At 59.6% G+C, this 12,680-nt stretch overlaps 1 protein-coding gene across 1 annotated transcript in view; it reads left to right on the top strand.

Annotated features, from left to right (window-relative positions):
• Positions 1–417: 417 nt before the first annotated feature.
• SDC1 (syndecan 1) overlaps positions 418–12,680 on the top strand; it is a 24,242-nt gene continuing 11,979 nt past the window's right edge. The window contains exon 1 of the mRNA XM_027113764.1: positions 418–746. Within this exon, the coding sequence (XP_026969565.1) occupies positions 681–746 (66 nt within the window). The 5' untranslated portion in view covers positions 418–680. The remainder of the gene's footprint in view (positions 747–12,680) is intronic.

Consider the following 12,680-nt stretch of genomic DNA (forward strand, 5'->3'; position numbering starts at 1 on the left):
CTCGAAGTGTTCCTGCCCGGATCTGGGAGTCCCACGCACCTGGAGGGCGCTCGGTGTCCACTCCCAGAGGGCGCTGCAGACCGTCGCCCACAGTCGACAACCAACTGCCGCCCCTCCCGCCACTCTCCCAGGCAGAGCCTCAATACCCTGGGCCGGGGCGCAAAGGAGTGCGCTCGACCCCACCACCCGGGAACCTAGGAGCAGCTGAGCTGCAACGCCGGAACCACAGCCACCTGGGAAGGTGGCTCGGGAGGTAGGCGAGGCTCTGCCCACGCACCGCAGGCCGGGGGCGGGGCAATCCTGAGGGGCCGGGCCACTCAGGGGGCGTGGTCTTAGGGGGTGGGGACTGGGGCTGGCCCCAGGACCTGGAGAGCTGGGGGTGGGGGCCTAGTTTTTGCAACGGCTAAGGGCCTGCGGCTTTATTATAAGGCGGAGCTCGGCGGGAGAGGTGCAGGCGGGAGCCGAGCTGAGTGGGGAGGAATCCAGCCGTAGAAAGCGGATTGCAGCCGGCGGACCCCGCAGCCCTCGCCTAGGACAGCCAGCCGCGCGCTGGACATCGCTCGAGGGAGCTGCGCGCAGCGCAACCCGCGGAGCCGACCCGGAGCCCCGTGCAGTCTGGGCAGCGCAGCGCAGCCCTGACCTGCGCAGCTCGCCGCGCTCCAGCCGCCGGTCCGGGCAGCATGAGGCGCCCGGCGCTCTGGCTCTGGCTCTGCGCGCTGGCGCTGCGCCTGCAGCCGGCCCTCCCGGTGAGTGTGGCCCGGGGCCGGGCTGGGAGGCGGCGGGAAGCCGGGGTTGGCAGAGCCGCCGATGTCGGCGGCTGCACGTGGAGGGGGAGGGGAAGCGGGGACTTCCCTTCTTCCCGCGCTAGCCCGGCGGGCCCCGGTACCCGAAGCCCCGAAATCAAGGCTCCCGCCCCAATTACCTCCGCCGTCGGGGGGCGCCGCACGGGTTCCGCCGCTCGGGGCGGAGACCCGGGGCCCGCGGCGCCCAGCGGAGCGGAACCTGCGCCGGGGCTCCGCGCTCAATTAGGTAAAACGGTTCCACAGGCGAAGGAGCCCGCCAGCCTGCGGCGGCGCCTGGGGTCGCCGGCTCCCACCCGGTCACCCCGGGCGCCGCGGCGCCGACTCCCCCGCCTGTGACCCGGGAGGATGCGGTGATCGCGGCAACTACGCCCCGTCCGCGGACCCTAATTCAAACCAGACTCGCCGAGCCTCGGCTCCTGGCCCCTCGGGCGGAGGCAAGTTTGGGCGCAGCGGTGTCGGCGCTGGAGCAGGCGGGCGTGTTCGCTAAGGAGCCCCAGCCAGGGCTGCGAGGGGGACTGGGGCGGGCGGGCGGGCGGAGGCGGGGTCCTCGGCTGTCCGTTGGCTGCCCGAGACGAGCCGGGCCGAGCTGGTAGAAGGAGGTTCCGGGAAGTTGGCCCCGGAATGCTAGAGACCCGCAAGAACCCAACTTCTGGGCTGCTGAAGTTGTGCTGCCCGGGGAGGGACGCGAGCCGGCGCTGGGCACCGCCGCCGCGCGCGGGCAGCTTCCCCGAGAGTGGACCCGCGAATGGCTCTTCCCCTCCCCCGGCCTGGCTTTGTGCTGGAGCCGCGCCGAGGGAAGGCGGGTCCCTTGGCCCGCCCAGTGGAGCTGGAGGAAAAGGGGGACAAATGTGGAGCCCGAGGCTGGGGGGGAGGCCTTTGGGTAGGACTCCAGCATCCACCTTGGCGAGGGGTGAGTCCCCTCTGAAGAGCGACCTGGCCGACAAAGAGCATCCCGAGGGTCCCCAGAAAGTGATCTCCCGCCTCAGCCGCAGTCCGCTGGCCCGCCTTCCCCAAAGGGGGCGCTTTGTTCTCGGCCCCTGTAACCCTTTCCTGGGAACCGCCCCGCAGCGCCGTCCCTAATATGGGCTGGGACCTGGGCTGCCGCCAGGTGTCAGCCCTGGCCGCCGGGTGGTCATGTCCATCCCCCCCCAGTCCCCACACCCATTGCTGGAGTCCCGGGGTCCTCCCCGCGGGCCGGGTCGGCCATCCCCCGGGATGAAGAAGGGAGGTGCGGACCGAGGGGCTCTTCCCGTGCCGGAAGTGGCAGTCTCTGGCCAGCACATCTGGACGGCTCGACTTCCCTAGCTCTGGCAAAAGGAGGCACGTGGGAGGGGAAGGAGCGGCTGCCGGGCGTGGGTACTCCGGTCCTCCACTTATAATGTATTATCTGGACAAGTCCCTCAGCAACGCCAACCCTCTGAAAGCGGGTCCCTCCCAATTATTGAGAGCCTTGCGGTGTTTTGCAGGGTCTGGCTCAGGTGAGGTGCTTTTCAGGCTGATCTGTGAAGTGCCCTCTTTGCTTCCCAGGTGACTGTTAATGCTTGGAAACATTTTGGAATCCAGGAAGGGGTCCCTAATGCCACTTGAATTGCTGATGAGTTGGAGTGTTCATGTGGGGTGCCCTATCTGGGGGAGCCATGGGGAAGGACAGGATTTCTGAGCTGGGTCTCCACAGCACGCCTGGCTTTTAGGTCCAAGAAGTTGGCATCTGGCTTCCCCTTCACTCTTGAAGAGTATGGCTTCTGTGGCATTCAGACTGCACCTTGAACCAATAGTTAATACTCTGGAGAAGAGGGTGAAGGTGTTTGGCTTACCTCCCTGGCCCACCTGGCCTTTCCTGGCTGCCCCACTCTCTCCAGGCACAAGATGGGGCCTTAGCAGCACTCCGCCTATTTCCAGCCAGAATCAGGAGTGCTGGTGGTGGTTCCTTTGCTTGCCTTAGGTGAGGCTGGCATTCCTGAGCGGGGATCCCAGAGCACCTTTTAACACGGGGAGGCAGATGGGATTAGAAATTCTCTGTGGGCCGCGTTTCCCAGACTTTTTCTGTGTGCTGGGAAGAAGCAGATGCTGCATTTTTTTTTCTACCCTAGAAAATGTGATACATTATGGAAAGGCAGGGCAGTTGAGTTTCAAGGGGGAAACGAGGAAGGGAGGGAGGCTCATTAGAGCTGTGGTGGTAGGAGGGCTTCCTGGAGGGGGTGTTTGAGCTGAGCCTGAAAGCACTAAGCTTTGGGGTCAGACACTGGCTCAGAACTTATGTTTTTGTTTGTTTGTTTATTAAGTTTAGTTTGTTTTCTCTTTCCCAGCCCTGTCCTCTCCCTTTTATAGTGGCTGTCCATATTTGGTTCAAAGTGGGGGCACAAAGTACCTTCCCAGAGCCCTCTTCTACTCTCTTACTAAAAGAAATAAGGCAGTGGGATTTGCTGAAATAGGAGGTGTCCACTGGTTGCAGAAATCTGGCTTCTCCCAGGGTTCACTTTGGCCCCAGTGGGAAGCAGGTCAGAATCCCCTGGGGATCAGTGAGGTAGGGTATGATCCTGGGCGCCTGACTTTGGACAAGGGAAGGCTGCTAGGGCAGGAGGTTGCTCAAAACCACTCCCAAGAGACGAGAACAGGTTTGTCTAAAAAGGTTTCCGCGTGGTTGTGTGTGTGAGATTCCCATGGTCTTTTGTTTCTGCCGTGCAAGAAAAATTGCTTGTTCTGGAAAGTTATTTGCTGTTTCCTCTCTTGCTCTCTTCTCTTTCTTGAAAGGCAGAAAATCCCTTTTTGCCTTAATTATGGGGGCTAGTAGAGACATTTCCCGACGGCCTGGCGGAGTGGGTGGGGCTGGGGGAGGCATTAACTTCCTCTGCCTGGGCTCGGAGCCTTCTGGAGGTGATGTCACTCCTGGCTTGAGCTCCACAGGGAGGGTGGGGCTGGTTTAAGTCTCTACCTGTGGCTCATAGTGGGTTCCAATAAAACCTCATTAACCCAGATTCGTGGGGAGAGAAATAAGAAAGGGAGGGAGAGGAGCCTGGAAAGAATTAATGAAAAGCTTGAATTTTGGAGTAGTTTATAGAGGAATCTTTTTTATTGCCGCAGAATTTTGGATTCTGAAGTCTCTTGAGAATGAGATATCCTTGGTATCCAGGTTTTTTCAGAAAGCTAAGAATCCTTATTACCCTCAAAAATATTCTTACTTTGGGCGGGACTCTGAAATATTTATTTCCCTTCCTTTATTAACGAAAGACTACTAAGCATAGTTAAATCTCTGGATGCCAGGGTCCTCATAGCTGTCACCATGTTAGGTTATGGCGTTTGTCTCCCGGGTTTATTGAGCTCTGAAGAGCACTTTGCCCCTGGCCTGGTGCCCTTCTGTTGGTGCACTTGGGATTCTGGTTTGCGTTTTTTCCTCTTCCATCCCTGTCTGATAGCAGCCAAAAGTGACATTTGTGGGCCTGAGTATAGCAAGCGGCTTTTCAGTTCAGTTCTAACTGGCACTTTTCTCCAGCAGTACTAAGAAGCTAGTCAGATTTGTTAGAATTATTTCTAAGACAAGAGTTTTCAGCACTGAGTAAGGGTCTCACCTGTGAGCAATGACCTCTGTGGTGTCCTGATAGTACCTAGAATAACAGAGGCTGTCAAGGGAGGTGCTTATGGGCTCCCTAGGGGAACAGATGTCGGTGACCTTTGGAGTAAGCACCTGACGATGACCCCATGTTCCAAGTTCTTCCACCTGGCTGAAGGTGTAAATGACTTGTCAGTCATGGGTAGCCTGGACCCAGAAAGGCTAACTCCGTCTAAATCCTGGTTGGCAAGGGCCCTCATTCCTTTTTTTTTTTTTAATTAATTTAATTTCGTTATTTTTGGCTGCGTTGGGTCTTTGTTGCTGCGCGTGGGCTTTCTCTAGTTGTGGCGAGCGGTAGCTACTCTTCATTGCGGTGCGCGGGCTTCTCATTGCAGTGGCTCCTCTTGTTGCGGAACACGGGCTCTAGGCACGCAGGCTTCAGTAGTTGTGGCATGTGGGCTCAGTAGTTGTGGCTCGTGGGCTTTAGAGAGCAGGCTCAGTAGTTGTGGCACACGGGCTTAGTTGCTCCATGGCATGTGGGATCTTCCCGGACCCGGGCTCGAACCTGTGTCCCCTGCATTGGCAGACGGATTCTCAACCGCTGCGAAGGGCCCTCTTTCTTAGCTTGGGCCCTGTCTCTATTTTTCACACTGTGTTTTATTCGGGTGGCAGTGCACCGATACTGTTTGGCTGGCCAGAAACAGCTTTGGGTGAGGTAGAGCCCCCGGTATTGGGTCTCTGCTCCGCCACTAATGTACCACGTAGTCTCAGGCGAGTCACTTCACAGCCAAGTCTTGATGTCCTGTGTAAAGAGAACATCATACCTGTTCTCCTCGTCCTGATTCTCTCATTTGCGTATTCATTTCATAATGAAGGTGTGAAAGTGTTTGGTAATGAAAACGCCAGAGGAAAGTTAGCTGTTAATAGAATTAGGATCACCTTTAACTGAGTGCCTGCTGTTGGGTGCTCGATGCTTTTCCTGCATCCCTATTTCATATTTACCCCAAACCTTTACCATGTATGTCATTGTACCCATTTTGTGGATGAGGCCTGCAGAGGTGAACCCCTACGAGGGGCCGACGTGGGAGAACCAGGATTTGTACGTACATGTGTGCATATGTGTGTGGCGTGAAGAAATTGAAGGACTGGCAAGTCTCCCCCACAAACCCAGCATAGGAGACTGGCTGAAACCAGCAAGGTTTGCCCTTGTGCTTGTTCCCAGGGCAACAACCAGCCTGCACTGACTTTCATCATGGACACTGGGGAGACATTTGTGGAATTAGTAGATCTTTTTTTAAGCCTCGAAGCCGGGCACCGTGGCCCCAGTGGGGCGACCAGAACCCAGGACTCGTGGCCCCTGTGCTGGGCTCACCTCCCGGCCCCTTCAATGCCAGGTTCCGCCGCTGCTTCAAGAGCAGCCCCATGAGGAATTGTCATTAAGTGCTGGAACCCTGGGATTTCTACAGAACAAACAATTTCCTGATTTCCTCCTTTTCAACAACGAATTTTGGAGTCTTGGGTTGAAAGCCGCCCCTTGAGGGCCTGCGTAAGTGTATCTAGAGAGAGGGAAGGGGATTAACGGAGTCTGTGGAAAGAGGGCTTTTGGTGCCAGGATCCTGCACCCTGGAACAGATTCAGTGCGGTGTCATTTCCCTCTCAGCTGTTCCGGCAGAGGTTGGGTGTGTATCCTGGAACCTCCCTCTGAACGGCCATGAGTGCCCTGGCGGTGCGGAGAGAGGGCAGGCGTGTGGGCATCCCCTCACCCACGGAGGCACGACCCTGCGCTCGGGGTCACTTCAGCAACTATGCAACTTCCAGCTCCAGGTGGATGTGGGGAGCCCCCTCCACTGCCCCCCAGAAGGGCTAGCTTTATCTGTGTGGTGTTACCACCTCTGCCTGTCCTTGGGATGCTGACATTGGGTGGGGAGTCAGCACTAGAAAGTCCCCTGCATTTCCAGGTCCAAGGCAGGGGCACCTGGTCAGCTCCCTGGGGCTTGGTACCCTGCGGGGGAGCTGTGCAGAGGAGGGGTGGCACGGGCCAGAGTGGTCTAAGCTTTTTCTGGAAAGGGTCCTGCTGCCTGTCATGCCGTTGTGGGTTTGGGGAGCCAGCGGTTCTGGCAGGGCCTCAAGGCTGTGGAGGCACTGGGCAGTCGTGGGGCTCGGGGCCGTCGGATCAGGAGGGGGAAGGTTTGAGGGTCTCTCTCCTGCATTTATGGCTCTGTGGTGCTGCCTAATTATATGAGAGGCTGCTCTTCCTCTGGCCTTCAGCCCTGGGAAGAAACTCCTCTGCCCAGTGACTCACGTGAGGGTTGCAACCCCACGGGAGGCCGTGTGTGCGTGCGCACGCTGCAGGGGTTGCAGCTGTGACTGGGCTTTGCTTGGCCCGTCGATTTCCCCACTGGGCTTCCCCGCAGGTTAGGCTGCAGTCTGAGATTTTGGGAAACCTGGTCACCACCTGTCTGCCACTTCCTCCTCAGAAACCAGGAAGCTGTCTTCCTCCCTCCCTCCCTTTTTAACTGCAGCTCTTCCTCTATCCCGGGCTTTAGAAGAGTCTGCGGAAGTTATTCCTACAGACGAGGGTGGCCAGGACCCGTGTCCCACCTAGTCTCAGTTTAATCCTCCGTGGTGTGACTTGGGCAGGTCCGCGCCCCTCTGCGTCTCAGTTCCCCTGTGCACTCAAGGGGCCCCCCTTACCTGCTTCAGCTCCAACAGCCATGTGGTTGCAAAGAGACCTTGTCCTGGGGAGGGTGAAGGTGGCACTGGGGGGACCTAGCGGGGGCTCAGAACCCTCCAACATTATTCCTCTGGGGACTCGAGGGGGCACTGCCTGCCTGAGGGCTCGTCTGTGGGATGGGAGTCACGGCAGGCTGCTCTTGGAAGAGGTGGGCTTAGGGCTCAGTATGGGAACCAGAGGTGTAGGGAGGCCCCTGGGCAAGGTCAGGCTGGGGGTGAGGGCCGGGTGATGTTCTCTGCACACGCCCAGGCCTCCTGGCCACCTGCCCCAGGTCCGCTCATCCGCAGGAACGGAAGCCGCGGCGGGCAGGTTGTGGCAGTGGGGCAGGCAGGCGCGCTTATCGCTCCACTCATCGGCTGAATCATGGTGCCAGGCCCACAGATCCTCCCCTGAGACTCATCCAACCAGCTTGTCCCTGAGCCCACTGTGTGTGAGGCAAGACTAGGGCTCGGGGGCCTGGCTGCCAGCCCGACCCTTTTTACCGCTGAGTGACTCTGGGCACGGGCCTCTCTTGGGCTCAGTGAGTCCACGTGTGAAATGGGAGTGCAGCTGAGAGGCAGAGGCGAGGTCACACCTTTGGATGTTGGTGACGTCTCGTGGCTGTGTCACAGGGCTGGTGGCTTCTGGGTGGGGCCTGCCTCTGCTCCTGCTGCCTCAGGAGAGTTCTGCCGCAAGCGTGGGGGTTGGGAAGCCTACCTGGCTTGACCAGATCTAAAGCCCAGAGCCTGGCTGCCTGCCGTGCGCACAGCCCTGAGCAGGTGGGGAAGGGTCCACGCCTGGTCCGGGGCCGCGTGTAAGAGAGGGTGGCCATTACTGGGACCAGACAGCAGGGTCGGTCTGCGCAGACAGGCCAGGGGGGCAGTGACAACCAAAGGTCATCCAGCCTGAGAAAGGGTTCATCCCAGAGCCCCTCCCATCAGGAACTCAGGCCGTAAGGCAGGGCATTTTCTGTGTTAGGGCAGGGGGCCCCCCCGATGGAGGCAGCCGGAGTGGCGGAGACTACCAGTCCCGCTCTGGGACCCCTCTTGGGCTCCCTTCGTCTCTGGAGCAGTGCAGGGACTTGTCCCACCACGGGGCGTTGAATTCACAATCTTTGCCGCTTGGGCTGCCTGACGCTTCCTGTGGCCATGCTGGCCCTCGTTGGGTGCCTTCTGCCCCCAGCAGGCTTAGGTGACGGGGTTCTGGGGCCTGGCCCAGGGTGGGTGGGGCGTGGGGAGGTGGGGGGGAACTTCTGGAGGGCCGAGGTGGCTTGTCCACCCCAGCTCCTAGCACGTGCTGGGCCCCGGGAGGCCTCAGGAGGACCTGAGGACTTGCACTGCTGTTCCCATGTCACGGCTCATGCCCGGGCCGCGTCTGACCTGTTTGGGGACTTGACTGTGTCAGTCCCGTGGCAGGGGCTCTTCTTTCCAGGAGCTCCTCAACACCCCTGCTGCCCACAACACTGTCTGGGGCCTTGGAGTCCCATCTCTGGGGAGTGTCCCGGATGGACATGTGGTCAGGTTTGGGCTTGCAGGGTGTTTCAGGAACCTCTGAGACTATAGTAGAGGCTGAGGTCACTCCAGCTTCTCCCGGAGAAAACCACTGGGGGCCATACTGCTGTCCCTGGTGCCCACACTCCTCCAGGATGCCGTGGGGGGAGGGCCTGGGCAGCACGACCTCCAGGCTGGCCAGGGCCTGCCGGGCTGGGAGAACGGGCCCGCTGGGGCTGAGCTGAGATCCTCGGGTGCTGCCCCTGCCTCTCCTCCCTGCCCCCCACAGGCTCTGGGGAGCAGGGGACAGGGGTCGGAGGGTGAGCATAGGTGCAGAGTGTCCCTGGGGCAGGCCTGCTTGTTGTAAAGTCCTGGGAGGGCTCCGGCCAGGAAGTCGGCCCTGAGGTCTCCATGGTGACTCTGAAGGAGCGGCTGAGGCCACCTGGGTTCTGTGAGCTGTGTGAAGAGCAGAAGGCCCCCAGCCTAACCCCCCCTCCCTTCCACCCCTCTGTGGGACAAGATCGTCCTTCCAGAGCCTCATCTAGGGGCTGGGCGTCCCGTGGATTCCCTGGTCCAGCTCTCCTCCCAGGGTAGTGGCGGCAGCCCGAGCCTGGATGTCTGAGTCTGCCTGCCTGTGGAGTGGATTTGGGGCCCCGTCTGGGGTCCTGAAACCTTGGGCCTGGGCAGGCGAGGTGGGACCCAGAACTGGCAGGTCGGTCTGCCTTGGTTAGTCCTACCTGGGGCTGGCGCAGAGAGGGGTGCTGTGCGGAGGCCGGGAGAGCACAGGGCGTGGAGTCTGGCCGGCCCACATCATTACCAGGCTCCACCGCTTCCTCCCCGGAGCATCCTGGGCAGGTTTCGGCACCTGCCTCGAAGCTTCAGTTTCTTTACACGTATAATGGGATTTTTTAAGTCCTGCTTCGGAGGGCTTTTGAAAAGATCCTGTGAAATAACCTGTATGGTGTGATTGGGAGCCTCTTCCTTGTCTGGGCTCAGAGGAGCAAGTCTGGGAGAGCTTTGGGGCTGACGCTGCTTAGGGAGTCCCCTGGGGAGAGCCCCCTGTGGCTGTGGCTGGGGGGAGGGGCACAGTCTGACCTGACCTGTGTAGTCGTCACTCAGTGTGAATGGCCAGCTGGTCTTACCCCAGGGTGCTGATGTAGCAGGACCTACAAACACGGCTTTGGCCCCTTCTCAGAAATATGAGCCTTCCCTGTCAGGCCGGGCTTTGCTCGCCTCTGCCTGAGCCTTGGCCAGGGGCCGGCTCCTGCCCCGAGGAGGTGTGGGCTAGGCTGGTAAGCAGTGGCAAGAGGCCCGGTGAAGCTAGATGCCGGGGTACCTTGGGGGGGTGGTCTCAGGCCAGCTGAGCAGGGCCCCCTGGCTGTGGGGGACCCATGGTCTGTGCCCAGAACTGCAGACTGAGGGGTGCCCTGGAGTGGGAGCGGGGCTAGGCTGCAGGGGGGAGGGGGAGGGCCCTACCCCTGGGTCCTCCTTCGTTCTGCACTTTCTCTTGTGCCGCCTCCAGTGGAAATGATGGCTGTTTTCTCCCTGAGGGTCAGAGAGCCCGCAGTCCTCCCTGTGATGGGGTGGCTAACTGCATACCTGCTGGAGCAAGACTGCCTGGCCCCAGACCCCCTCTCTAAGCACTTCAGTGGCTATGTGCCCTGGGACAGATGACTCGTCCCCTTTGCCTCAATTTTCTCATCTGTAAGATGGGTTTGCACTAGAATCTAAGGTTATCATGAGGTGTAAATGAATTCATTCAGGTAAAGTGCCTAGACTAGTACCGGGCACGCAGTACTCAAGACGTATTAGCCGTGATTACTATTTTCCCCCCAAGACCTAATTCCGAGATTTCTGTTGTTCAAGTGACCCCCCCCCCCCCCAAGCCCAGGTCAGGTCCTTGGGTTTTTCCTTCCGCCCCATGACTGTCCTGAGTCCTGGGCAGGTGTTAGGGCTTCTTCCCCTTTCTGGGGTTTCTCTGAGTTCATAAGACTGGGGCTGCATCCACGGTCCTCCTTTTAACTGCCTTAGCACCTACTGTGTGCAGAGGCTGCCAGGGCCTGGGAACTCAGTGCCGGGCATTTGAAGCTGTGCGAACCTTCTAGCCATCAGGAAGCCACTGGAGGAGGGCAGCCTGACAGTGAAGGGGCCCAGGCTGCTTTGCTTCTTATTGGCGGGGGTCCCACCAGTAATCTGGGAATCCAGCCTATTCAGATCTGGCCTTCACAGGAAATTCTGCCTTCCATCACTCAGGCCGGAAAGTACCAGCTCTGCTCTGCCACTGGACCCCTTCAAGGACACTCTGACCTTTCTTTGTCTTTGCCTGGGCTCCAGCAGCCTCAGTGCCTACTTGGTCTGAATCGTACTTTATCCCAGAGGCAGGTTCCCAGACTAGCCCATTATTCTTCTGGACGTGGGAGGAGAAGCCATGTACACCTGGTGGCTTAAGCAGGAGCAAAGGGAATTTTGTCGTTCTTTCTTGGGTCTGGGGTTGGCTGGCAGCCACATTGTGACACAGGTTAAAAAATTTGCTCTTGGCATCTTTCAGCCTCCTTTTAGCAATCCTTTCCCATCTTCCAAAGCCCCTACCCATCCCCAGTGCCCCAGTTCCAAAACTACCCGTCCCCCATAGAGCTAGTTTCTGCTCTAGTGTGAGTGACTAGCACCCCTTAGCCCTCCCAGCGGCATTTTCATCTTAAAAGGGATACTCTGTAACTGCACGGACACTGCTGGGGAGATTTGGAGGATAAAGTTCTCTCCCTCCCTCCACATACACACAGCTGGCGCCCTGACCAGCGGCTGCAGGTGTGTCAAAAGCTGCAAGTTTCTGCCTCCTTGAAACTTGAAGACACTTTATTTAGCCAGATCGGGGGAGGATGTCTCTAGAAGCCCATATGCCAGACGTGTCAGGCCCCCAAGCCAGGCGGAGTTTGGGGATTAATCAGCTAGAGAGCAGCTCCGGGGGCCCTCGTGGGGTCCGACTCGGGGATCCTGCCTGAGCTTCTGGCCTTAGCTGTCTCGTTGGGACAGCCAGGGCTGGGGTGGGGGCGAGGCTCTGGGGGCTTTGGCTGCTCATTCTGTCCCCGTGGGTTGACAGTTGCCATCTCCAGAGGCACTTTGATGTGGGACATCTCCAGCATCCTGCCTAGGCCTTCATGCCCTTGGGAAGCGGAGAGCGGTGACCCTGAGTCCCTGTGATCAGGTACCCCTCCCCCCACTTGCCATTGAGGGTCCTCCCCCTGCTGAGTGCCATGTTGGTGGCTGGCTGCCCTTCCAGGGTGGGCCTTGAGTCGCCATCCACAGACTCGGGACTCGGACCCCCCTTGCGACCTCTTGGCCAAGCCCCTGTCGTGCAGAAGGGCAGCCTGAGGCAAGGTCTCTTCAAGGTCATCCAGTAAGTTGGAAATAGAGCCCAGGTTTTCCAGTACCAGGTCTGGTCACTCTACCCTGGCCAGCGCTTGTCTGGCTCCCAGGACAGTGCTGGGCACAGAGGCTGGCTGGGCCGGGCCAGGCGGCCTTGCTCAACGCCCAAGTGGAATCCTACCCTGCCCGGCCCAGGTTCTGGCAGGTGGGGAAAAGCAGAGGAACTGGTCTTCCAGCTCCTGGCCTCACACCCAGCCCTCAGCTGGGCCTGTTCTAAGACGAGCCTCGGCACGCGGGCAGTGAGGCAGGCGCCAGCTCTCCGGAGGGGTGGGTACGGGGGTGCTGGTGGCAGCTCTGGCCTGGCTTGGGCATCGGGGCTGGAGCTGGCTGCCAGGATCCCCCCTCCTTCAACCAAGCCTGACCCCTGGGGTGCTCCAAGGGAGAAGGGCTCCATGACCTTGACCTCGGGTTTCCCTTGTGAAAGCCCTGACGTGCAGTGCCCTGGGAAATGCTACTGCAAAGGGTCTTTAAGCCAAGTGTGGATGGCGTCCTGCACCCTGGCCCTGTCCTGGAATCCCCCAGAGCAGTGAAGTCTGTCTCCTAGGGGCAGGGTGGGAACAGCTGAGGTGGGGTTGTGTGTGTGTACCGGGGGGGGGGGGGGGGGGGGGGGGGGGGGGTCGCGGGCGGTGCCCGGGGAGGGTTGCTTCCCCGCGGCGGCCCGTTTGGGGGCTCTCTCTTAGGTGCTTGTGGTGTGGTGGTCGCAG

Source organism: Aethalodelphis obliquidens, unplaced genomic scaffold (assembly GCF_003676395.1).
Source record: "Aethalodelphis obliquidens isolate GAN/ISIS:26980383/991018 unplaced genomic scaffold, ASM367639v1 scaffold12, whole genome shotgun sequence".
In the NCBI taxonomy this organism is placed as follows: Eukaryota; Metazoa; Chordata; class Mammalia; order Artiodactyla; family Delphinidae; genus Aethalodelphis; species Aethalodelphis obliquidens.